The sequence below is a fragment of the Scleropages formosus genome, chromosome 11, assembly GCF_900964775.1.
Source record: "Scleropages formosus chromosome 11, fSclFor1.1, whole genome shotgun sequence".
Lineage (NCBI taxonomy): Eukaryota > Metazoa > Chordata > Actinopteri > Osteoglossiformes > Osteoglossidae > Scleropages > Scleropages formosus.
Genome location: NC_041816.1, coordinates 28,680,272 through 28,707,791, shown reverse-complemented (window position 1 = coordinate 28,707,791; position 27,520 = coordinate 28,680,272). Strand labels below are relative to the sequence as shown.

General features: G+C 44.7%; 1 protein-coding gene across 3 annotated transcripts; it reads right to left on the bottom strand.

The window, feature by feature from the left end:
* Nucleotides 1-1,953: 1,953 nt before the first annotated feature.
* On the bottom strand, nucleotides 1,954-27,092 carry tbc1d19 (TBC1 domain family, member 19). Of its 3 annotated transcripts, none has more exons than XM_018735413.2 (21): nucleotides 26,985-27,092; nucleotides 25,816-25,888; nucleotides 23,807-23,852; nucleotides 22,884-22,959; nucleotides 22,137-22,211; nucleotides 19,888-19,951; nucleotides 19,007-19,053; nucleotides 18,770-18,880; nucleotides 17,639-17,711; nucleotides 17,309-17,347; nucleotides 16,461-16,573; nucleotides 11,123-11,197; nucleotides 10,745-10,807; nucleotides 8,459-8,543; nucleotides 8,335-8,379; nucleotides 8,213-8,245; nucleotides 8,010-8,119; nucleotides 7,335-7,426; nucleotides 5,352-5,467; nucleotides 4,695-4,765; nucleotides 1,954-3,893 (listed from the first exon to the last, which is right to left on the bottom strand). In XM_018735413.2, exons 1-21 carry the CDS (start codon nucleotides 27,081-27,083, stop codon nucleotides 3,819-3,821), a joined length of 1,581 nt encoding a protein of 526 aa, XP_018590929.1. In that variant the 5' UTR covers nucleotides 27,084-27,092; the 3' UTR covers nucleotides 1,954-3,818. The 3 variants fall into 3 exon arrangements, with proteins under 3 accessions (XP_018590929.1, XP_029112047.1, XP_029112048.1); XM_029256214.1 differs by lacking the exon at nucleotides 26,985-27,092 and adding an exon at nucleotides 26,698-26,978; XM_029256215.1 differs by lacking the exon at nucleotides 26,985-27,092 and adding an exon at nucleotides 26,755-26,978.
* Between the last annotated feature and the right edge of the window lie 428 nt (nucleotides 27,093-27,520).

Sequence of the window (27,520 nt, the reverse complement as noted above, 5' to 3'; positions counted from 1 at the left end):
TCCGGCTACATCGATAAATAGGCTCTTTCACGGGGAGGGCAAATGACACGATGGTTCCCTCGTGGGGGGAAAGGAGGCCGCCGTGTGAAGCGGGTTCCGCCACAGGGGGCGCCGCGGCGCGCGTCGGCCTTCCTCGGTCTCTCGGACGGCGGGGGAGTCCGGGGTGGGTGGAGCGGGTCCGAGGGCCTCCGGGGGTCAACGGGCCAGGCCTCGCGGAGACTCCTGCTAAACAGGTGGCTCGCGGAAGCAGCGCAAGTGCTTCATCTGCCGAAGTTCTGGAGCGAAGGGCCGAGAGGAGCCCGGAGAGGAGCCCGGAGAGGAGGCGGCCCAGAAAAAAGGAGGGGAAAAAAAGTCATATGAGCAGCATAATTTGATACGGGCCCAGAGAGGGAGAGAGAGCAACAGGGAGATGAGCGCCGGGCAGCCATCCAGCACAACACGCTCCCCGGGACACGAGAGGCCCGGGTTCTCTCGCATGACTTTAAAACACTCTTTAGTGTTTTAGCTTTTAGACATTTTTAAACTATTTACGTTCCGCTTCGACACCCGCCGCTTACGCTTGCTAATCATTAACACACATTGTGACGTGGAAGAATAGCAAGGACTCTCACGACCGCTGAAGTAGTATGTTTTACGGTGAAACCCATTTATAACGCGATCGTTAGGTCCATAAAATGTCATCGCGATAAAAGCAGGGTCGCGCTGAATCAGAGTTTAAAAAAATCAGCGTTCAAACTAACCAAATGTTGACCGATTATCCTGAATCACCCCATTCTTTGCATGTTTACTTTCTGGCAAGTATATCACCTTTGAATAAAAAAATTCTGCAAATTAATGGTTATTGTTACAGGCATTTTTAACCCACTTGCATTGTAAGACAGTTTGCTAAGTTTTGTAAACTTTGCCAACTTTTGAACTTTTCAGTGTAGTTTCTCATTCTGGAAAGAGCAAAAAAAGGGGCCTACGACCCATCGCGTTATATCTGAATTTGCGGTAAATCGAGGTTTTACTGTATTAATAAAATCGAGAAAACTGCCAGCAACAGGAATTCACAATGTGCTTCTACGAACCCCCCCCTTCCCCAAAGAGGACAAATATTTATGTCTACCTCACGGTCGGGGCTCATGAACTGATCAGGTTTGAGGCAAAAGAAGAAACACTTTAATATAGTATGAGAATTAGAAGATACAGTTCAGTATCTACAGTAGTGCAGAGGAGAGATTTAGTGGTGGATGGAGAATTGATCTCAGGTGTGTCTTGGCTCTGCTGCCCAGAAAGATAATCAAGCAAAAGACTAATTATACAGAACAAGTAAAGATTCTTCAACAAAAATATTTCCTAAGCTGACCAGGGTTTCACCCAAGATGAACTTTCCAGAGCCTTCCATAGTGACAAGAGTGCAGGCTGAACACACATAGTGGTTGGGACTGGTATACCATTGCTCCATTGGTAATTTTAGCCTTTGAGCAAAGGTAGACTTACTCTCTACCTTACTCTTTACTCTAGACCTACTCTTAGGTTGGTAGAGCAGTGCTTAGAGGTGTCAAAGGACCCCAGGACCCCAAATTCCTTCTTGCTGTAAACCCTTCATCAGGGTACCTTCCCTAAACCTACAGCAAGAATACCTTACTGTATAAATGGCTAAATCATTGAAAAGATGATTAAGATTGCAGTTTGCATTGGACAAAGGAACTGAATACAAAGATAAATAAGAATATTGGGAAGAGTAAGGAAGGTGCCCTGTGCATAGTTTTCAGGTGTGAATCTTAAATTGAAGAAACCATCCTACATTTAGGGTAACGGTATGAAAAACTTTTGCCCGGATGATTGCGCACGCAAGCGTCTCTGTGCATAATTTCCACAAGAAATTAAAAGTGCAACATATTTAAATGAGATAAAAGAATAAGATTATGCAGAAAAAAAGCACACCTCAGCCGTTCTGTTTCTCATGTGCTTCAGTAATTTATTGAGTCAGCATTAGTGTTTCCAGCAGGAGAGCTGATGTCTCAAGCTGGCAATTCTAAATGTATGGTGTACAGCGCAAAGTACTCCACCATTCAGTACCCTGACATCACACAGGAACTTCTGGGCGTACGAGATGGACAAGCAGGAGGGAGCGACAGAGGAACGGGCACCACATCTCCAGTAACGATGCAAAAGACTTTCTGGTCAACATCTCATCTCCAAGAAGCTGGTGGTCCCACATCCGGCACGTTTAGCATCACATTAGTCATGCAGTTCTGGCAAGTCCAAAAGTGGACACAACCACACAGTACTTCTGGGATAAATACTGTCCCTGGTGTAATACCACTGGGCTAACATGCAGGGACCAATGGTGTACATACTGTATACAATGTACATTTGTACAATAATAACCTCGTGTCAAAGTATGGTATGCATACAGACACGTGATCTTCCTCACCCAGATATTGCAGACTGTGCACAAATATTGCAGGCTGAATTTATCTTTAATACACCATCTAAATCAATGTTCTACATTTATTCGAGGACTAAACCAGCAATTCAGGTGCATGCCCTTTGTGAAGAAAATACAGCTTTCTAAAACAATACAGGTTTGAAGAGCATTGCACTTGAACTGTTCAGAAATAAAATGAAATGGTTTAAAATGTTCTGTAGTCCGCCAAAACAATGAAAAATTCTGAAAAGCTGAACATACAATAGATCCAACAGCATGAGTGAACCCAAAATACAGTTAAACAATAGTAGCTCTCACATGGGTAAAATACACGGACATGATTTTTGTTGCTAAGAATGAGAAATAAAAACTTAAGACAGCATTGTATAGTACAGAGTATTTTAAAAACATATCAGGGAATAAGCTCAGCTTTGATCCAAATTCACTGTCTTAAGTAAAAATGTATCACAAGCTACACATACTAGCACTGGTAAAATAAAAACATAATTATTAGAACCACAATAAAGATGTGGATTTGTTAAAAAAAAGTACTTTTCCCCGTACAGCTTCACATACACACATTTTCCAAATGAGCAAACATTAATCAACACGAAGGTACAAAGGTAAACGCATCCTGCTCCATCGCAAACAATGGTGCTCAAGCATGTGTATACACACACACACACACACACACACACACACACACACACACACACACACACACCCGTAAGGTACCATACGCCACACAAAGCAAAACAAATTGGCACAATGTGTTCAGACTGGGCTCCCCTTCCAATTAGGCACTATTTACTGTAATTACTGTGCTAATCACAATGCCAGTCCCATTAGTACGAATGCCTGACCTTAGGACAGGTGAAGAAAGCTGTCTCAGTGATATCTAGCTGTCCATCCACATTCCCTATGTTCTGATCTGCTCTCTGCACTGTTTCAATATAACCAAAAAAAAAAAAAATCTATGCAATCAGTGCTGCCGAGCACCAGAGTGGGGGGTGAGGGAGAGAGAGATGAGTAAAAGAGCTGGTCGTGGGCACAGGGTCTGTGGGGGGTCGGGAGGCACTGTACACAGCAAAAGCAAAACAGCTCTGAGTCATTTCTGCTGCAAAACTCAATATATTATTTATATAATTATAAATAACATAATGCTGAAAGAAAAAAATACAATCTGGGCAACAGACTGCACACTATATATATATATATATATATGGAAAAGCAGCATTTGTACAGACGTTTATGTGTATTTATGTCATGTGGAAAGCGAACGAGACAGAGAGACTGATGCACATTTCTCTGTTCACACTCCAAAGCGGATGCCACTCCAGGCAGCCGATCCAGCTGCTTTGACGTGGTATCGGCCCGTCAGTCTGCAGCGCCCAACACGTCCTCAGATGACGGTGGCAAACAGGAAGATCTGAAGCAGTGGCATAACCTTCAGAGTTGAAAGGTCAGCAAGGACAGCCTGTGTTGAAGCCACAAAGAAATGTGACATGTAATTGCCAAGTAGCCAGAGAGGCTTGACAGTCCTTCACAGGACAATTTTCACATCAACAAATTCCTTAAAGCAAATTAATATTACAGCTGATGACTGCCAAAAAAAAAAAAAAAAAAAATCTTTAATATTTTAACAGTCAATAACAGTTTTACCACTAGGCCTGTACAACGGCTGTGCAGCAAATTCGAACCTCTGCGTTCTGGCCTTTTGCGATTTCAGATTAAATTTAGTGACCTATCATGTTTACAGTAAGAGTGTAATATTTCCCCCCACTGGCTTGAGTCTATAAATAAAAGCCACGTTATGATACCTTCTCCAGTGAACCAGGTGCTTCATGAGCAAGCAAATAATGTGCGACAGCATCTTAAAAGTGGTACAATGTGACGCCCGTGTGGGTCTCTTGGCAATTTACTACACGTCAATCACAGGGCTGCTGCAGCTGGCGCACGCTGGGATTTACAGCGCTCTGCTTCAGAGAAGGAGTCGCAACATGGAGTTCAGGGCGGAACAGATCCTTCTGAAGCACATCTCCTGGAAACGGGACTCTGTGTCAACACTCGACAGGGATCCACGTGACACACGGGCACAGGCGACAGCACGCCACCCTCTCTCTTTTGCCTCAAAGTTCTGGGTGCGCAGGGCGTGGCGGAGAAATGGCTAAAATGGAGAGCCAGCATTTTGGAGACATGCGCGCAGAAGGCTGGGTTACATATGCTGGCGGGGAGTCAGCAGCTATTTCGGTCGGCTGGGGAAGAACACGCAACCCACCTCGGCGGCTGCGAGTGACGTCACCTCCATCAGGTTTTCGGCTCGGAACGCAAACACCGCCGCGGCCAACACTGGGGAGGAAGGAGAGGGAGCGTCTTCAATGCACTGGGCCACCGAGAACACACACCCACCATAGTGACACACTTGCTATTTCTCAAGCTCAGACTCCTAAGGAGGAGCTCCTTTCAGAAACGTGGCCATGGACACATGCCTCTGGAGGTGTCAGACCATTAGAGTCCGGTAGTGGCAGGTGACCACCGTGGTGAGGGCTTGCGGAAGGAGAGCTCAGTCAAGCGCCTGAGATAACGGGCCCTCAAAACTTTTGTTTATTTCATCTCATCACTGGCAAATACATGTGTTTTTCTTCTTGTGTTCCTAGACTAATAGTGAACTCCAGTTGATCTTTTTAAACATGAAAACAAGTGCAGATTCAGGTGTTCCGTCGTTATTTGAAAGGTGATGATCATATGAACAGTACAGTTTTGCCTTCTGTTGCCATGGTTACCTGTCACCACTGGTAAGAAAGTACAAAACATGTCATTTATTAATCTGACCATGAAAAATGAAATGTGGAATAAATAAAAATAAAAACATCCAAATATTTTAGAAACAAATGCCCCACTGTAGACGGGTTTCGGTGAATTCCATCTTGCCTACCTGCCAGTATCTCCATTGAGTCGTAGCCCAGAATGCGGTCCCAGAGGAGCAGCAGCTGGTCCGTGGCGAGGTACCCCGAAAAAGCACGGACCATCCACTTGAACGCAATGCGCAGCCTGCAGGGTCCCACAAAAGGCAGAAAAGGTGCTTCAGTGACAGTGCGAGTGAGCAAACCGTTTTCCAAGCAGTTCACTGTGTTCACGAGGAAATCTCTCATGTCTCCTTTCATTTACATCATGTACCACAACCCTTCAATTTAGAGAAGAGAATGTTAAACTGAGAGTTAATCCTTCTACTCGCTGTGCTCAGATGTGTCCATGCAGTCTTCACGATCACAATGGATCCAGGCACTGAAGTGCAGGGAACCCACAGCACTGAAGCTGGAAGCACATCGAGGGGTCCGACCCAACACCAGCTCTACGCAGAGGAGGGCTGCCTCACAGTTTATGTTCCAGTAACAAAGTGCTCTTAGTCAATGTTTACACACAGTCAAAAACCCTACTCAGCAAAATGCGCTAAAGTCACCTTTCAAATTCAACTCTCCCCGATCTCCCAAGTTGTCAATAACTGCGTACCTGTTCATGTTTAATCATTTCTAACAAAAATTTGTGTAATGATGAAAAGCCTAAACGCAGCTACTCGTAACGTACACTGGTTTATAGCGTGGTATGTGACAAATTGACTGTAGTCAGGAATCACGTCTGCATCCATATCCCTCCTTCTCTAGATGTCATGTACTGTTGTGTTGCTCCCTGCGATGTGCATTGCTTTGGAGAAAAAAGTCTGCTAAGCACATACAGGTAAACATTAATTTAAAAGTACTGCGTACACTAATGTACACTAACGTACACCCAGTGCCCTAACACACGGGTGTCTGTATTGTCAATAAGGCTCCACTAGATGGCAGGATTTGCACTACTCATTTCTTCTTCTGCATTTTCTTTCCCTGTTCTTGTATGTGCCATAGTCACCAGTGTTTTCCACTGGTACGAGAATGGCGTGTTGGAAGGCATTTACAATATCGGCAAAATGTCGACATAGAAAAAAAATGCAGAAACAAGTGCGCATTAGCGAGTATAAACACATATTTGGTAGAGGGCTAGTTTTAAATAAAATGTATCAGTCTGAGTCCTGCAATAAATGTCAGGCTGAGCTGGTTGGGTTTCAAGGATCGAGAATTAAAATATCATTTCAAAAAATTCTTTATAAAGATGTAATATTTCAGATGGCATTAAAAGCTCTGGAATCAGACTTCCTGAATGAGGGTGGCGTCTCCTTTACTGGAACTGCCCCCTACACGAGGCCACAGGTGAGCATGGGAATACTTAGAGTCACCTCAAAGGGGCTCCAAACCACGCTTGAGGAAACCTAATGTACAGCCAGCCTGAGGGCCATTCATTCAGAATACGCTCGGTTCAGAATACACTGCACACCTCCAATCTTAGGTGATTTCACAGATTGTTCTCTCCAAGGACCTCAGCATCCTCCTCTCGAGTGAAAGCAGCAACAGTTGTGAGATCAATCTTATGCACGGCAATGCTGCAAATGGGGTACGAAAGCATGGCGGCAAAGCTGGATCCGAGTTGTGGGAGATACTCACAGTGCAGCTCTTCGTCCAGATCATCACCCTCACCTGTGACCACAAGTCTTCTCTCCCTGAGCCAGCTCAGGTGGTTTGGAATTCTAGAATGTCCTCAGGGCACTTTGCGTGGTAGAGAGGTCAGACTGCCCCACTGGGAGATGGACTTGGGGCAGAGCCAGGACATCATGCAGAGACCATGTGTCATGCATAGAACCCTGGGGAGGATCTGGACACCACTGCAGACCACTGCTATGGAAAGGGGAACGTCTGCCCTGCCTAGCTTGTTGGTACCACATTGGCACCGCGGCCCAGACCAGGAAAAGCCCTTCAGGCAATGATGGATAGAAACCTTGGGAGTGGAGATGAAACACAGGGGGATGGAAGGTGATAAAGGCACTTACGGCTGAGCTCCAGTCTCCCGCAGGTGGTAGAAAAGCTGAGGGAGGTACACCTGTAGCAGCTTCTCAAACTGGAGACACAGCGACACAATACCCTGTGGGGACACACACACACACACACACACACACACACACACACACACACTCGGTCACGGACAGAGACATGCGTGCACGCGAGCGCACGCACTTTCACGTGGATCTGATAAACACACATTCAATAAACACAGAGTCCCACACAGTGAAGAACCACTACAGCGGCCTGTAAAAATATATTACTTTTTATACAACAGACTAATAATTCAGTACATCTGCATTTTTTACTTCCATTCTACAAACATGTACTTCCTGGTTTTGGTGTAATCTTGATACAGACATGGAAGCGAGTACAAATGTATGTCCAGGGCGTACCCTGTTTCACACCCATTGCTTGTGTGGTAGAGCCATCGCAACCTGCACTGGACCAGCAGCTGTTAATTAATTAAGATTAAAAGGAAATAACTATTTTATTACAAATACAAAATGTACTTGTGTTATCAGAATCATGTGAAAAATACATTTTTATGCCATTTAATTTGGTGGTTTTACAGAACAAATAAACTTTGCTACGTGAGGGGTACACACAATTAGGAACACACACACGAGACACGTCCAGCCCGGGGACATCACGTACACTCTTACCGAGGGAGAGGAGGAAATGGAGTGCAGCCTGAAGAAGTAGCGCACGTACATCTCCCGGAAAACACTGTAGAGCTGCGAGGGCTCCTTGTACAGGAAGCAGAGAGGAGCCACTGCAGCAAAGACATGGACATGCTGAACAACGCTGGACACAGAGACAACTGAAGCTAACCTTTGGGCACTTTGAAAAGGAGGGGCGCCCTTACCGTACATAGAGAAGCCGTGGAAGGGAACTACACCTTGGAGAGAACAGTGAATGTTAAAAAGTGCCCTCCGTGTCACTCTCAGTATTCCAGTGGCACACAATGCAGGCAGGCAGTGACTTTACCATTGGGGGGGTACACCGACGTGCCGTCCTCAGCTCCGGACTGGCCTGGGGGGGAGACGGGTCTCATAAGGCACTGTGGTGCTAATGGGGAGGGGGGGGTGAGTCCTTATGCAAACACTCTTACCTTTGGTGTGGCAAGTAGGGGGCGTAGCGCTGCTGTAGTTGAAGTGCTCCAGAACAGCAGTGTCCCGCGAAAAACACAGCAAGACCTACACACAAGCGGCACAGTTATGGAGCTAAACGCGGTACGAGGTACAAAGATACTATTAAATACTATTTCTTCTTAAAACAGGATTCTCATTCACTACAATTTTATTTCAGTTTCATTACACTGTCGTTCACTTTCACTTTACCAAGTACATGGACACCTGGCTTCTCCTGCAGCAAAACCACTTTCTACATATACACATCCTACTTCCTGTCAGACTGACAATATCGACCAATCACATCCCTCGATTACGGTAAATACGGTATTACATCACTAAGGGCACATTCAATACTTTCGCTGTTAATTCATTTTGCCGACTGACACTTTTCTCCAAAGTGACATACAGTGTTAAATATCTTACAATAATTTTCCCATTTATACAGCTGGGTAATTTTACTTGACCAGTTCAAGCTAAGTATAGCGCTCAACAGTACTAGAGGAGGACTCGAGCATTCACTAGCAACACCACACTGTCTGGCACAGCTTGGTGCCTAAATGCTCTGGCGAGCAAGACACACAAATCCTGTGGGTTTTATTTACTCCGTTATATCATAAACATCTGCAACTCCAATGGCCACAATGTCTTGTTCAGGAGTCGTGAGCCTCGCACCCTGTGCTTCCTCGATAGGCTCCAGACCAATGTTCCTTCTAATTTAAGAGGCTTTGTACAAGAACCTCTTTCTGTGTGAGAGGTGTAAGCACACTTGAAACACGCAAGTCAAACAATGTGACATTATATGAATTTTAAGACGGTAAAAGACAGCACTGGTGAGAAGAGCGAGACAAGGAGAGTAACCGTGTGTTTACATGTACATTTATTTGTTTGGTAAAGGCTTTTCTCCACAGTGACGTGCAACCCAAGAGTAAACAAAGGACAGAGACAGAGTAGCAGCCTGATGGGTGCAGCCGTCACCTCGCAACTCACACTGACTACATGTTACATAAGATTTTTGGGGAAAACGGATACTTTGTGCACTCAATGTTTCACAATGTGCGCAGTTCATACCCCCTGTGTGAGTGAGTGAGCGAGCGTGTGTGTCCGTCCACAAGCAGAGCTCCGAGGGAATGCTGCTCTGAGCCTGCACTGGAGAGCCGCTCACTGACAATAAATTAACGGATGAAAATATAACATTAAAAGACAAGCCAGACATAACAATTCTGTTGCAAATATAAAATATGTTGATGTTATCATTGCCATGCATAAAAATACAGCTTAGTATTTTAATTCATTTTAGGAGCTTTTTTTTTTTTAAATTCAAAAACCAAATTTTCTGCCATAACAAATAATGGTAATTGGGCTATGACCTCAACGATGATCTCACTAATGAAGCCGATACGTGAGGAGTGTGTGTACTTGCGACTGTCAGGGGACTGCTTACTTTGACCAGGAAATTCGCCTTATTTACGGTAATACCCTGCTACATCATGTAGCGGAACAGGAAACCTGTCAGTACGATAGGAACATATCTAATATCCAAGTCAGTATAGAATTATTTAATCCTGTAATGTATTCAATAATTGGGGGGGGAAAAAAAAAAAATCTCCCATCAGCTTTTTCCTTCTCGGTCATTAACGTCTGATTTGCTTGCTTGCAGAAACGTGCCGTAAGCTAATAGTAAGTATAACATGGGTCAGTATTCACTCAGGGAACAGCAGCAGCCACTGAAGAGCAAAATGCGCACACGTTCCTGGACACCGCGGTATGGCTGAAGGAGCTGCACCTCATACGAGATAGTGCCCAGCAGGAACCCTCGGGATTGTCTGCCTGCCTGTTTGGTTTGCTTGGCCGCGGCCAGAGACGCTGCGACGTTTCTGTTTACCAAATTCCTCGACTACTCGGGCGAGTTTGCACGGAGTCAACACACACGACGGTCCTGAGATTCTTAATCAGCACACACCTGTGTCCTCAGATAAGACCCCTGGAGATGGTGTGGGGCCCTGGAATGGCCAGTGTACATGTGTGCGAGAGGTGGGGGGGGGGGGGGGGGGGTGTTGACCATGATAGCCTTCATGTTCCCATTTCCATATCAAGATGCCGCCGTCTTGTCTAACCTTGTCCGACCTCCTCGCACTCATAGGAGCAGCACTGCTCCCACATAGCTCTTCTCTTTTTCTAGCCTGGTTCATCCTGGGCACTTTTTACTCCCTTCTCAGTAAAAAGATGTTGATGGCTCATGTGAAGCAGAGGTTGCACAGACTCACCTGGTACAGATAATCTTCAAACACAAAGTAGTAGTCATCATTACTGGCTGTGAGCTTCACATCCTGATGTGACAGTGGAAGAGAGAGTAAAACTTTAATACTGTACCGTGGTCACGAGTGTGTATGAAGTGGCTGCAAACGATGCCAAAAACAGCATACTCGTTAATACATTTTATTTATATATATTGGATGTCACAACAATACAATGATCTTCACTACATAACTTCACACAGTAGTCCAAAATAATAGTTGCCCGGTTAAAATGCAAAAGACTTAAAATGCCAAAATGCACTCCAAGGAAAACCACTAAAGCTGCCAGTGTGAGGGGGAGGAGAGGGGGGAGAGAGAGAAGGAAAAAAAAAAAAAAAAGTGTCCTACCTTGTAAATTAAGTTGTCGACAAGCAGGTCGTGATTGATGACCCCAGCCTTCAACTGCTCGTAGTGCATCACGTCCTGTTTACAGCACAGTAGCACATCTCTCCATCACTGACCCTCCTCGCTCTTCTCAGAACACATAAATAAAACACTTTGCTCTGGAAATTTTGCTTTCAAAGACATTCAACTAGCTTTTTAAATGAGAAAAATATATACATTTGTAGTAAATACAGAAAAACTAACGGCGGACAATGTTGGTAAGGGAACCGCTGTTATACACAAAAACAAGGACTGTGTGTGTGAGGTCTTCTGCGTGTGACTATTACATGCATGACCTGGAAGGACAGAGGGCACAAGCTATGCAACTTTCTCTTCATTTACACGTTGCCACGAGACCCGTCCTTTCCAGTGTGTCCAGTCCTGTGCATTTACAGCACCAGCAGAGCCCTGCGAAACCAGAGCTCCTGGGAGTGTTAGAGTGAGTTCTGAGATGAGGGATGGCTGGAGAGGACAAAGCGTTGAAAAAAGTGAACTTCACAGGCACACGTTGAATGATCTGGCGGCGGAAGAAGAAGAGTGTAGGATTTGAAGAGTGCCTGGTTTGTGTCAAGACGGAGCGAGGTGAATCCTGCAGCTTCACAAGAATGAAGCAGAAGCCATGCCAAAAGCCACTGCTCTAGAATCTCCACCAAGCAAAGTGGCCGATGGTTCTGGCTGTTGCTGAGTAACTAAATAGTAATAAAAAATAACAATGTTATTGTTATATTTATTATTATTGTCCCCAAGGTGGCACCTTGGCCTGGGGGGGTGGGCACTGCTGGACTGCGGGCAACACGGTTCTCAGCCTGTTTGTGCGCCTCTGCTCCTCCCCTCCAGTGACACCGTGTCCAGGTGACCCAGCGGTCACTCCACACACAACTGGTTTATGAGTGCTGGCTGACACGCTCATGTCCCTCACAACACGTATCTTGCCCCCCCACCCTGCGTGGTCCGAGAGAAGCTCCACATAGCAGTGCAGTTACAGAAAGTGGGAAGAATAATTATTACTGGTATTATTATTTATAACATTAAATTTACATTAATTCACTTAGCTCATGTTTTTCTCCTAAGTGACTTCAATGTTAAGATACTTAACAAACATTACCCAATTATACACCTGGGTAATTTAAGGGAAATTTCAGGTTAAGTATCTTGCTCGAGGGTACTGCAGACCGAGGTGAGATTTGAACCTGGAACTCACAGCTCAAACCACTATGCTACCAGTTGTACTCATTATCATCATCATCATCATCATCATCAACAACAACAACAAAAGAAACAGTAAACAAAGCAGACTGGTGAAGGGAGCTAGTGGCAGAACTACCTATACAGTGAATACCTCAACTTTACCGTTTCTACGGTATTTAAGGGAACAAACGATTGCTGAAACGCTCTTTTCTCTTGAGTACAATGAAAGAGCCACAGAGCCAAGTCCCTTTCACAATTCTATCACTATATTTGGGGAGCATTTAATGTTATCCTTGTCACACTTAAGTAACTTTAGAAGTGTTACATGTATGGGAAGCAAGCTGAGAAGCAGTATTTTATTTTTGTTCTATTGAAACCCAAGGTTTTAAGAGCTAAAAACCTGACACAAGTTTGTGGACTTGGACAAATATTAGTCAGATATCTTGCGTACGGTACGTCCGTGGGAATGTGTGATTTTTGGGGTGTTTAGCTCCAGCTGGTGTCAGTTACAGCTTTTACTTTACACTCAGGCACCATTGAAGCTCAGTAACGGCCGTTTTACATCATTTCCCATTGAAGGGTTTTTCCTTAGTAATTACCATTTTCGTGGTTGAATTTCCTAGGGTTATGTTTTGGTCTTCTGCCTAACATGTTCTGTTAGACCTGGTGCAGATCAATTTCCCACTCACGTTCAGCATCCAACAGTTCTCCTGTCAGCTTGGGGGTGGGGGGGGGGGGGGGGCATCCCCTTAGTGCCACACAGGAAGCAGACCACAGCCAAAGATCACTTAGCAGAATTGCAGCTGCTCTGATTACTTTGGCAAGACAATTCACAGCGGGGTTTCGTAAACACGCCATGACTAATTTACAGTGAGGGTGCGAGAACCACTACTGTTCAACAGAGCAGCTCTGTAGCCTCTTCACCGGTGCTCCCCGAAAGCCGGCCATAGGGTGGTCCATCCTCACCTTCCTGCTTCTCAAGGCCTTCGCGTCCAGGCCGATCAAACTCTTCAAACTGCGTTCACTCTTGGAGTGAAGGCAAAGTGAGCGAAGTACAAGTGGTTTGAGGTCACGTCTATAAACAACCTGGTATGCAGGTCTCATAAATATCCAATGGTTTAAATACAAACAGGTAGCCATAAATATCTAAAAGGTGTAAATATGGATAAATATATGAGAAAGTACACATACTCGTAAATATCCAACAGTATAAATATTCATGTATGCCCATGTAGGACCAGTCGAGCATCTAGAGACCAGCCTTCTTTTGGACAAGAACTAAATGTTTAATAAACTTGGTGACAGCATCCTTCTGTGCTTTCTGTAGACCCCAAACAGTGCTATACCAGCCTGCCCTGATGGTCATGCCCACACCTTATAGAGGAACGTCTGCTGAAATGAAGACCCGCAAATGTACTCCCATCTCGCCTTCCCGATAGCTGCAGTGGAGGGGGCCACTGAAAAGTTCTTCCACAACATTGGACGAAGAGCTCTGAGTCCAGAAACATCAGAATGTGTTAATATTTGTGTGGTCTGCATGAATACACCTGTGAGTGAATGTGGCATGTGCAAGGAGATGAATAAACTGTATCCTCCTGATTGCCCTGGAGAGGTTCACGGTGGTAGCTCGTTGAGCAGGCAAACCCAAACCTTCCTTTCTCCCTGCAACTGTCCAGCTCCTTTTCGGAGATCTTCAGGTGCTCCCATGGCAGCTAAGAAATGTAATCTCTCCAATGTGTCCTGGATCTGCTCCAGGGTCTCTTCCCGGTGGGATGTGCCCCATGTGGCTCCAGCAGGTCTCGACCAAGGATCTTCTTACAACATGTCCGAACCTTCTCAACTGGCTCCTCTTGATCCACAGGCGGAGTGACTCTACTCCAACGCTCTCCCAGATCACTGAACTACCCACTGTTATGGAGCGTGAGCTCAGCCTCATTTTAACAGTTTGAATCCAGAATCTTACTCTTTCAGCTGTTACTCAAAGCTCATGACCATAGGAGAGGATGATGATGTAGACTGACTAATAAGTTGAGGGCTTTCTCTGAAGTCTGAGCTCCTGCTTCACCACAACAGACCAGTAGAGTGCCTGCAAAACTGCTGACTCTGATCACCTGTTCCTCTAATCTCTCCCAAGACCCTTGAAGTCCTACAGTATGTCCAGTTGTTCCTCCCCCAACTGGACAGAGGAACCAACTCTTTTCCAGGAGAGGACCATGACTTCAAACATGCAGTTGCTGATTTTCATCCCAGTCTCCTTCATGCAGCAAAGAAATTGAGTGCAAACAAAAGGGTCACAGTCAGATGAGGGCGAAAAAACACCATCATCTCAAAGCAGCTGAGGTTCCCCCAACTCAACTCCCTCCAGGCTTCAACTTTGTCTTGATATCCCATTCATGAAAATCTAACAACAATAGAGACAAAGTGCAGCCTTGGCACAGTCCGACACCCATATCAAGTGAATTCGACTTAACTCCATGAATAGAGGCACAACTCACACTGTGTTCATACAGGGACCAGGCAGCACACATTAATGACGCTAGTACCCCGTAGCCCTGCAGTACATCCTATACCACCACAAGGGACACAGTTGTATGCCTTTTCCAAGTCCACAAAAAAATGCATAAGCTCATGTTTCATCACCAGCAAAATCTGATCCATCTAGCCTCAAAGCACCATTGTAACATTAGGAACAGTGATAGATTTTAACCCACCAAAGGCATCAAATACTGCTTCCTGCATGGTAGGAACACATGTCCACCAGGTTGAAGAGCTCTTCGGTGTTTCCTGCACTCAACAATCTCCTAAAGTATGGTCAGCTCTTCCCCACTCTTGCTTAACACAGCCTGGGTAGACAGCAGCAAATCCTCTCCTTCCAAGTCAACAAATAGTTTCCCTGCACAACTTTGGGGCCACCTGATAGGCTATGGAGAAAAACTATCCAAACTCCTCCTATGGACAATCCTTCACTTCAGCAGATGCAGTTGCTGCAACCCCTTGATTTGTCAATATCTCTCAGTCAAATCAAGAGATCCCTAAAAGGACTGTCCAGAAGCCCTCTTCTTCAGGTTCCCTCAACACCGGTGTCCAACAGTGGGTATTAGCAGTGTTGCTGTGAGACGTACAAACTGCCTCCATGATGCAGCTGCACCCATGACTGAGATCTGACAGAGAACATGAACATCTGGAATCAATGTCTCTGGCCTCAATCAGGACAAGAAAGAAGCTCTCGGAGGTGGAAGTTGAGCTGATCTTGCACTGCTGCCCCTTTCGTCGCCCTAGTGGCCAAAACATACAGCCGCAAATCAGATAACATGACCAAAGTCCATCACAAACTTCTACTCCATACCCATATAGGCAGAAAAAAACTTTCAGTTTTTCTCTCGCAGTTCCATTCAAGTAAGCTTCTCATCCCTTTTCCACCTACTTGTTCTCCTTGGGAAGAACTCCAATTGCACAGTCTTCAGCCAGGGGCCTGTGGAAAATCTCACAGAGACCCCCCCAAGAGACCACTCCCAATCAAGAAGGTTGGCTCCAGAGCCCATGCTACGTACAGAGGCGAGATCGTTGGTATCCAGGCAGTACTTTTCCACGTTCACTGGACCCACCTGGATGCCATTTGAGTGCAACGTGACAGCTCTAACCACTATACCACCTGCTGCCCCATGTTCTGTTCACATTGTGCGCCACAGTATGCTTAACTAAGTGCACAATGTGAACAGAACATAGGGCAGTGCTTCTGCTTTCGTGGGTACACAAATAAAATGCCTGCCCCACCCCCTTTTTTCAAGAAGAAAAATGACTGTGCCTCCCCCTTCTTTTGTGCATTGCATTTTTCTTTTTAAAGTACTGAAAACTAAAACGAGCTTCGCTTCCAGATTTACGGACTCAGTGACTCGTAATGAACACTTGGAAACAGTCTTGGATATGAGGTTAAGCATCTGGGACTCAGACTTAGTCTTATGTAAGAGTAACTTATGACTCAACCCAGACTTGAAGTTAACTGACGTGTTTGTAAAATTGTTTGTGTATGAGAAATTGTGCGGCAGTGTGCGATTGTCTGGGTACACGTGTGTATGTGTCTGTGTGTGTGTATTTGTGCATGGGATGCTCTGACCTCAGGGTCGTTGCTGCAGTTCAGGATGAGGGCCCAGAGGTGAGCACGGAGGCCAGTTGGGCAGCCCTGGCGGCTGTACTGCTGCGCAGCAGCGCTGTCCTGCTCGCTGAGCACTGCAAACGACAGGCCTTCCATCAGCACCTGCTCTTGGGAACTCACACAGGCTTCCTAAACACACCTCATTCAAGATACCTGATTCTACCCTGAACATCCCTAAATGCCCTTGTTCCATTACATTCCACAATTCAGAAAATATTGATTCTCTCAAACAAACTACACATTTTTTCTTCTTGATCTGACACATGGTGTGGTTTCAAGTGCAGAAACTAGATCTCCAAGAGAACGTTTTCCAGACAAGCCATGCCAGTCATCCACAATGACGCTGAGCATTGAGTGAAGGCTCTTGAAACTGTGTACGTTCCTTGTTTTTATGTGTTGGGCTGAAGTTTGATTAATGTCCATCATGGCCTGCAATGTTTATGCTGGGACAAATTTACAGTCCCCATTAAAGTGCACTCCCAGAACCCAGCCTGGGCTTGGCAGCTCGAGAGCAAGGTCCTTGCCACTTGAGACAGAGAGGGGTGAGTGGCGAGCACGGGTCCAGGGTGGTGAGATAGAGGGGGGTGAGTACAGCCAGTGCAGAGGGAGGTTTCAGCCAAGTTTACAAAAAGCTAGATCTGCAACCATAAGGGGGAGAATAATTTGCTCAAACAAATAGCATGCTCCCATCTGCTTGAACTCATCCAGGAGGGCAAGTATGGGGCCTTTCAGAAAGTCATAGGCTAAACCGTGAGTGGGCAGGGTGTGAACGGAGAGAGGAACAGTTAAGACGTTTGCAGTCTGCTTACCTTTCTTCCCCAGGCAAATGTGATCACTTTCAAAGAGGTCTGCATATATATCAAGAAGAGAGAAAGGAATGGAGGTGCAAACAATCTGTTAGTGTAGAAGTTCATACAGCTGCCATTATCAGCATACATGTCCAGGTAAAGACCTCAGGTTCTTTAGTGTTTAGACCAAAGGACCTAGATATTAGCCAAAAAGAAGTGAGCTGGGTTCATATGACACTTATCAATAAGCAGACTACTTTTGAGTACACAGCATTGTTTCAAATGATGAAAACTTTACAGGACATTTAAAGAACATGGTGTGAACAGCAGTAAGAAATTACTTTTCTTTACCTGGGGGGAAACTGGTGTGGTCATCAATGCCAAGCTGGCCCTTCTCCAGACTTAGTTCGCAGAAGAATTCTCTCTGAAATATTTAAAGGGCAAACTATGAGGGTGAGAGCACAAAAGCTGCCATTACTTTGCACCAATTTCTGAAAATGAAATGAGAATTACAAATAACACTATAACATCAAGGAAAGGCTAAAGCAGGAAAAAATTTAGTTTTATTTTAGATTTAAGGTTATCAAAAAAATAAAGGACCATGTAACACAAACTGTTACTGTGGACTTTGAATTATTGAGGGACCCAAGCTGAGCTACAACTTCCTACTGTAGTACCCTTGATCGAGATTGTTGTCCCGAACTGATGCAATAAAAATTACCCAGCTGTAAAAAGAGGTAAATCAGTGAAAGCAGTTCACTGTACAAACTTCACATTCTAAGCCACTTTGTCGAAAAGTATCAATAAATAATACATATGGAATACATGAACAGACATCTGACAATGAAAACTACAAATAGATATACAATGTCAAAAAAATATATATTTTATTGTGAAATATTGCCTTTTATTCCTTTGAGGTGAGAAAGGTTCAAATTTCGCAGCAGTTGCAATAGCTAAATAACCCTTTCGCATTTATGTGATTGTCATCACGAATGCACTAAAATTCTCTCCACCTGTCACTGTCCCTAATGTCACACTGACAAATGTTTCTGCCGCGAGCAAAACTGTGCTCCATCGACTGAGCTCGTTTATTAAACATTCCACCTTGTTTACACTCATTTAGCATGCACTGACAGCTCTATGATTGTATCATATCATTACAGCAATAAGAAATTTATACACAAATTTCAATTACTGTTAATGTATTGTCTCCAAAAAAACAGGTCATGACCATTTAGAACTAACTGAAATCAAGGAAAAGTCTACAAGATGTGGAGTGGAAATCAGAACCCATGCAGACTTTAAACACCAGGTGAGTCCTGGTGTTGTACCGGATGAACATTCTGTCTTGGGCTTTACAAATCTAACGTGTAACTCGTATCAATACCCCCCTCAGTAATTCATATGAACACCCCAGGTCACTCAGCATGGTTTAACTTAAGCCCATGATTTTGTGAGAATGTGCAGGCAGGTACGCACCATTTCAGGGATGTCCTTGACGTTGAGTGACACCTGGATCAGGCCCAGATGGGACCTGCAGCTGGCCTCGTCGCTGCTGTCCAGGTTGGGGTTCCGCAGGCTCGTCAGCACCTGAAACCACATCACCGTTGGTCTGCTGGCCTCTGCCCAGAGGAGTTTCAACTCACAAGAGCATTCTCACTGAACAGTTCTCTTTTGCTCTACATGTTGCTTTTATTGGCTCATTGACAGACTTACCTCCAGAAAGTCTTTGGGGGCATAAACAGGCCGGAAGTGGCTGAGATCTGTCCAACATGGAGAAGAGGGAAAGTCACATGGACAGAACTGTCCTACCAACCCAAGGCGTCTCTTTCGGCCACGCTCCTTCTGCCTGCAGTGTAATCGTGTGTAAGAGCTCATCTTCTCAATTCTGTTTACCTCTACACTTGCCAGACACGACTTCATGTTATCCCAGGCCTCATGAGATAGCGCTGATATAACATAGGTACTGTATATAAATAATGTTTTGCTGAGGAGATACGAATACTTGTCCCTCCTTGTCCTGGTTTTAGACACAAAGCAGAACGATGGCTGCGCATCACAAAGTGCATTAGAAACACAACACAAATATGATCAGCAATGTTTGAACAAAGTTACATTTGATTTTTAACATTTGCATCCATTAAAAAGAACCGTGACAACAACTGCAGTCATTCGAAAAGGGGACTTACTCTTTAGTAACATATAGCTACTAGATACTTCACGATAGTTTAATAACATTATCCACTTCACCTATGCCTATATTTGAGCATCTCAACAGTGAGGAGACAGTTTATACACACTGTAAGGTTCTGTCTCGAAGTGCAAATCCCAGGAATCCATTCCATGTACACTTTTAAAAATGTTGGGCTCAGCTGAGCCGTTAACTGCGCCCCGGCTTGGACTCGGTAACGCCTCGCCTGACTTTTAAATCCCTTGTAAACCTAATGTGCTGTTCACGGGACTTTAAGCCTAATGGAGGTATCTGCTGCTGATGTTTGCAAACTGGTGCCCAGAGAAGGCCGGATAGTTATCTGTGATGACTAGTTTAGTCCTGAAGGGCCCCTGGGGCTCCGTTCCAGACACACAGAGGGAAGCACCTGGTTCATTTGTTCCCATCTCACTCCACTTCTGGAGCAGCTCCTTCTGTTCACGAACAGGCCTCTGTGGGGGTCCAAGAAAAATCCAGTAACACATCAAATTTATTTCCATCAGCCTTATCTTCTCCCACAATTATAAACCAGCAACCGACAAAAAATACACTTTTCCACCAAATACACTATAGCAGTGAAGGATATAGTACCGTAATATGAAGGTTCTTTTTTAAAAACGTTGGTGTACTAGAACATCAAGCTGTACGCAAGAAAAAGTTTGCGAATCCTTTGCAATTACAATATGTAGTCTGATATTCAGCAAAGGCATAATAATTGGCAAAACACAGTACAGTAATAGCTACTATGTGTAATGCAGTAGCTATTCGTGTCATGTAATGTATATGTGTCAATTATTAGGAAGGTGACTAGGAATTGTCAATATTTGGATAAAGTTTTATGCAGCTACTCGTGTGATGAACGTTGGTTCATATGGTGGAAAGTTAATTGTACTTTAGAATCATGAGTCTGCATCTAGGTCTCTTCCTGCTAATGTAATGAACACATTGAATTTTTCTAAGATGTATGTCGCTTTGGAGAGAAGTGTCTGATAAATGAATACATGCAAATGTAAAAATAAAAACAAGTCAATATGAAAAATCACTTAAACATTTGGACCAGGCTGAAAAAAGCATGTGGGACAACCTACTTTAGTAGCAATAATCTCTACCGTACGTTTCCTGGAGTTGCTGATCAGAGTTGGATGGTTGGTAGGAAAGGGTAGTACAAAATTGTTTTGGTTCATTGATATTTCTGGGATTCCTTGCATAAACCACTCTCTTCAGGTCAGGGCACAGTATCTCAGTTTGGTTGAAGTCTGGACTCTGCCATGCCACAGCACAAATTTTCTTCTGTTTAAGCTATTCCTTTGTTGATCTACTCCTCTGTTTCAAGTCCTTGTCTCATTACCTCACCAAGTTCCCATCAAGCTTCAGGTGGCAGACCACTGCCCTGACAATCATCCGTAAAGTTGATTGATACAGTTTTAAATTCATCGTTCCCTCTATGATATCAAGCTGTCCAGCACCTGAGGCACCAAAGCAACCCCAAAACATGACACTCCCTCCATCCATACTTCACAGCAAGGATGAGGTTTTGGTGATGATGGGCACTGCTTTCTTTTCCTCCAAACATAGCATTGCTTAGCATGCATTTCTGTCAAATCATCATTCATCACAAGGATGAGGGCGTTTCGCTCAGGACAAAAAATTTGTCTGTATCCGCTAATGTCTCATCCCCCTACAGAACATTACCCCAGAAGTGTTGTGGGGCATCCGCATGGTCTTTTGCAAACTTGAGATATGTAGCAATGTCTTTTTTTGAGAGCAGTGGTTTCCTCTGTGGTGTCCTTCCATGAACACCATTCTTATTAATTGTTTCTTGTAGTGGATACATGAAACTTTGGTGAGTTCAAGAGATCTCTGCAGCTCCTCTGCTGTTACTCTACAGTTCTTTTTCACTTCCTTCAGCATTGCACACTGCACTCCTGGCTGGAACTTTGCAGGGCACCCACTCCTCAGGACAGTAGCAGCAGCAGCAGCACTGAAGTCCCTCTACTAGTACACAACTTGTCTTTCTGTGGATGTGTGAGCACGTTGGCCTTTATAAATTCTTCTGTACCCCTTCCTACTTTTGTGTATCTGCACAACTCTTCTTCTGAGGAAATCTGTAATCTGTTTGGATTGGGCTACATTGCACTTAAACAGAATTTTGTTGTGAAGACCAGGTAGCCAAGACTGTGGGTTTTCTTGTATGGCAGGGCAGGTCAAATGCAAATCTAAAACTGATTATAAGACCAGACTCACTGACTGGAATCCCAGATTCCAATAACTTTCTTTTCAAGTCACTGTTATCCTACAAGTATACATATTTTTCCATCAATGACTGATTGTTTAAACTATTTTTTCAATAAATATGTGGAAAGGTAAAAGTGTTTTTTTTAAAATATAACTGTCTTTACTATTATGACTTAGATGAAGATCAAGTGGAGTAATAAGTCAATTAAAAATATAAGCAAAACATCAAAATAATAATTTTCCATGTCCTGTTCAAATATTATACATTGAAAACAACTCTCCATTAAAGCATTTTACAGGATCAGTGACGAATAAGTTTATGACATATGTTGGATTGACACAACAGGCACAGGAGGACCATAGATGGCCCCTTGCACAAACTGAGCTCTGGATTTAACAAACCTTCCGAGCCAAAGGGACTCCAAGCTCCGTGCTCATGCTGTTCAGACTTTTGAGAATGCGCTTTTCCCAGCATGCCTGTGGAAAACGCACACCGTTAGCCCACAGCAATGGGGAACTTCACAGACACCTGACAGCATCCACCTTCATTTTAGACGATAGTGTTCCTCAGGTTGGCCCGCATATTGCCCCTGCAGTGTTGTTCCTAAAGTACAGATAGACCATGAAATCAGGGAGGTTCTTCTATCAAAACTATTTAAAAAATGTATGTATTCAAATTTAAAGAAGTGAACATGCTTTCATCACCAAAATTACAGAACTCCTATCTCCAGCCCCCCACCTCCTAGCTTCAAGACAAAGACACCATTGGATTTCTGCACTGTCTCTTATTTTCACTCCTCTCTTTCCTCCTTTCTGTTTTCTACCTCTCTGGGTCACATGTTGTAGTTTTCCAATAACAAGACTATACTTGCATTTCTGTTTATCTAAGGAGAATTTAGAGAAGTAATTTTATCAGATAAAATAATTTGATACGAATCACAACTCATAGCTTCTAACTCTTTCTGACAACAGGCAATGTTTATTCATCCTTTTTCATAAACATAATTTGCTGCTCTTTATTTATACTTGCTGTTGTTTCCATTCTCCTCTTGTTACCTTTCTTGGTCTCTGTATGTCACTTTGACCCAGCATTGCTGTTACAATAAAACAAAAAAAATTAAAATGATAAAAAAAGATATAGACCCCCACCTGGGCCTTGCGCATGTAGGCCAGAGGCTCCTTGGTGTGCTCAGGGGGTGCAGCAGCATGGCTAGGTTGTGGCAGACTAAAAGCGAGCATAGAACACGACGCATTGTCAAACCTGCAGACAGCATTACGTTACAAATGGCAGTTTATTTCAGTTCATATGGAATCGGTATGGAGCCACGACATCCCATTTCTAGCTCATCACACGAGAAAAAGTAAATGGAAGCTTACAGGGTTCAGACTGACCTTGAATCGTGTACTGCACACTGTCATTCTTTCTCTCCTCACAGCCTTGCCAATTGATCATGCAAGTTAATGAGTCCACGAGTTTGGATATCAGTAGACATAGGCCTTTCAAAGAGTCCTCATGCTTGTCTAGTGTCCTAAAACACTCACTCTTATATAAGCGATTCAGATCAAGAACAACCTACAGGCGACTCGTGTCCAAGGCAGGAAGGCATAACAAAATGTTTCTATGCGGACAAGAGACTTGACTTCATTTATACGAGCATGGTACAGGTAATAAAACCAAAAGCGTTAAGCGGGCCCTACAATGTGTACAAAAACTGGAATTCATTTCCCAAATATGATGTTCTAATGCTGCTAGCTAGGCTGGAGAAACTGCAGAATACCCCCTGCTAGAGGATGGGGCAACACAAGAGCTGTAAAATTCCCTCAAGCACGTTACCTGCAACGCCAACCTGTACACAAATGTCCAGACAGCACTGCGCTAAACACAGACAGCTGCTTCCTTTCCACTTCTTTCCAAAAGACAGTGAAAAGTGCGCCATTTCTTTGCTCTAACTCAACTGTACGTTTATAGGCAAGGCTAGGTGCCAAAAACACATCTCGAAGGAGCAGAGCAGAATCACACCGCACAGCTGGAAGCATTTTTTTTTTGTCCTCCCCACCTACAGACTACTCACACATGTAGTTCTCGGTACACGGCGTTCTGCAGCTTTCGCTCCCATCCTGACGAGAGAAAGGTTAGAGAGGAATCATCATCCATCACAAAGATGAGGGAGTTTCGCTCAGGACATAAAATCAGTCTCTATCAATTTAATAAATGGGTTTTAAAATTACTGTGCAACTGGAAAAAGAAAACAAAGATATAAATAGATAAAGCCTGTTTTCCTGGGCTACCAGGACAGTGTCCTGCAAAGAATGCCCTGCTGAGTACTCAAATAAAAATATTACCCATTTTGTATTATTTTTTTATTATTAAATATTAGATATGTGGCTTTTAAATTTGGATTTAAAAGCTTTTGTTTTGTTTTTATTAAATGTTCTACTCCACTCTCATATATCAAGTTCAGAAACAGCCAAGATGTAATAATTTCTAGTCTTCCAAAAATGTTGTGGAACTGAGCACAAAGACTGAATTTCTACTGAGTATTTCTCTGTAAAAAGAGGGGGTGCGGTGGTGCAGTGGGTTGGACCGCAGTCCTGCTGTCCGGTGGGTCTGGGGTTCGAGTCCCACTTGGGGTGCCTTGCGACGGACTGGCGTCCCGTCCTGGGTGTGTCCCCTCCCCCTCCGGCCTTACGCCCTGTGTTGCCGGGTAGGCTCCGGTTCCCCGTGACCCCGTAAGGGACAAGCGGTTCTGAAAATGTGTGTGTGTGTGTATTTCTCTGTAAAACTTTCTAAAGACTGCAAAAAAGCCATCTGATGTCCCATTAATATTCACATCAACAGTTGTGCACCTTTACCTAAGCAACATGTTCACTACTCATTAATTCTGACTATTCCCCCCATTTGTTACAGTTCTGTTAGTTCTAGGTAACTTAATAATAATCACATTGTCAAAAACACTAGGAAACAACCAAAAAACCGGTAAGAAATGGCAGTCTAACACTTAAAATATATAATTTCAGAACACCTTATCCACCAAAACTGAGAGCACTGTTCTCTCTGTAAGAAGAACAAACCTGAAAGTTTTCATCAAATCAAGTGTTCAGATCTTTACTGACCACTGGGAGCAAATGCTTCACAAAGCAGACAGGCGCCCTGCAATACAGGGGTGGTAGCGAACAACTACATAATCAGAGGAATAGTCACCCTGTTTCCTTCAGAACAGTTCTGGTCTTTCTCGCAATGCTGTCAGAAAAGCGGTGAGAAAACATGCAAACTGTGCATTGGATACTCAGTCGTTCTCCAGGAAGAGTTCTCTCAGTTCTACGAGGAATGAAGAAAACTGAATTCTGCTCCACACTCTGCACTTCAGAACTTCACATTAATACTCAACGATCTGTGAGCGCGAAGGCCCTGAAATGCACTTGACTTCACCTGATCATTTGTGAAACGAGTCCTTTATCGGTTTAGTAAAGGCCATAAGGGCATATTCATCTCAGCACATGGGGACGTTGCGAGAGAACTTCACACTGCAGGGTGTGTGCGGGCTCTTAAAACGGGTTCACTTCTGCTACACAGCCCTGCACGGCAATCGAGTCCTTCTCCATGTGGTCTTCCATCATTTGCCATCCCCTTTCGGTGACAGGAGCAGCGAATAGCCCTTTTTACCTCTGCAACAAGGTCCGGGCCACCAGACACCACCCAATACATGCTGCAGGTGGGCTTCCACTTGTCATGCATCGAACAGCCAGAGGAACACACTCCCTGAACTGCTACTCGGTGTGCGTAACTGTGGGTTATCCCCTCTTACCGCAGCGCACATCCACAACACCTTCACTGTCCCTGTTGCAATTTAGGGGGTCATTCGTGTTCAGCGGAGTGTGAGGATGTGTTTCGTCACTGACCGAAACACAAGTGGCACACACTGCGGGAGCCTTTAAGGGCTATTGCACAATTAGACACGCTTTTCCAGGCTCATCTGACAAGTCGCTCGGTTTGCAGTCCTCTGTGGTTCACTGCCAACACTTACTTGTGTACTGGCACTGCTGAAAAAGAATCACAGTGTAATAATTACCACACATTTACCAGTTTTCTTCAGGAAGTTCCTCACGTCCTCCTTGAGGCACTCGATGCGGATCTCCGGCCTGTGCAGACACTCCTGGGACAGCGAGTCGTGACAAACACAGAGATGCGTGAGCGCTCATCTCTCACAGCGAGAGGAGGTCGGAGCCCAAATCACACATTTCACACCTGAAAGCTCGCTGACAGCGATCCCAGTGTCTCTAAGATGTTTACCGTACACTGTTCCCGTCATCAAGACGAAATCCTTGTATGTGTAAACATGCTTGGCAACAAAGCTCATTCATTCATTCATTTGTATAAATGATAGAGGGGAAAGCTGTGTGGTAACTGTGGAATTAATAACAGTGTTGGGAGAGAAATATCACGAGCAATGGAGGCACACAGACATGTTGGGCATCTTAGAACATACATTCTATCCTGTTGTTACACCTTTAACAACAACTACAGTAGTAGTAGTAGCTAAACCGGGCCTGCTATAATTAAATGAAACGTCTTTTTTCGTACTAAAAACAGACAGAATCAAACAGTCATTCAGGTTATACAGGTAACACAGCGGCTGCTTCACGAATAAGCCTTGGCTTGGGCATTTAACCTGTGTGCTGTGTGTTAATCGCAGCGCGTAACAAATAAATGGAATAAACATAAGTATTTAATAAATTAAAAAAATAAATAAATGAATGAATGAATGAAGGAACGAACAAACAACGCCGCCACCGTTAAATACTAGGCGAAGTAGCGGCGCTTGCAGCAAACCGAGCGTCCGCCCCGCGCCGCGCGCACAGCTCGCGCCCGCCTGGCTCTGCTGGAGCTCCGAGAGCAGCGGCGCGTCTCCAAAAAATGTCGAGGAAACTTAGTGATGATGTCGCCGTTGGTGTGTCCGCTCACTTTGGCCTCTCTCTCCAGGTGGGAATGTAAATGTGTGCCGCGGAGCCGCTGCACCACCTGGCTCACGACCACCGACAGCTCGGCGCCCTCCTCCATCCCTGCGCGGGAACGGGCTTCTCTCCGACCGCCCGGCCTCGCGCTGCGGCCCCGGATGCTGCGCTGCGTAACCAAGCAACTGCGTGCGACGGGAAGACGGAGCCGCGGGAAACCGGAAAGCGAGAATATGGGTTCCGAGGGAGAGCGTGCGGCGTGAACATGGAATCGGCGACAGTGTGACTGCTATTTACCGACTTGCTGCGGTGAAAATGGCCAAAGCCTGTTGTGTGACATCGCTGCACCGATCCCCATGCCCGAGTTGGCGGGAAAAGATCCCACAATGCAGCCATGATGTAGGAGTCACCTCACCACCACCACCACCCCTGCATGGCTCCAGTACACAGTAGTAACCTGGCAAAGGGCTGCTGTTACCGTGTTGTGTTTTCACAGGAGGCTCTTGCTTGGACCGCTTGTCTCCATTCTGATCTGTAAGGGAAAAAAAAAGAAAACTTGTCATGTTGCACAAAGCTGTAGACAGCAGAGCACACAGGGGCCCAGGCTGGAGCACCCGAGGCCTTCTGCCTCTCCAATTATTCAATCCCCTCAATTGAATGCTGTAAACTGATCTAAATGCACCAGCAACAGTAGCAAACAGCTATAATGGAGTGTAACTGTTACAGTAATAATCGGGATGACAAGCACAGGCCACACCTGTGTCGTATGAAACGAGTGTTTAAAAGAGTGATGTCTAATCGCAAATATTTCGGGGGATCTTCTGAGACGTTAG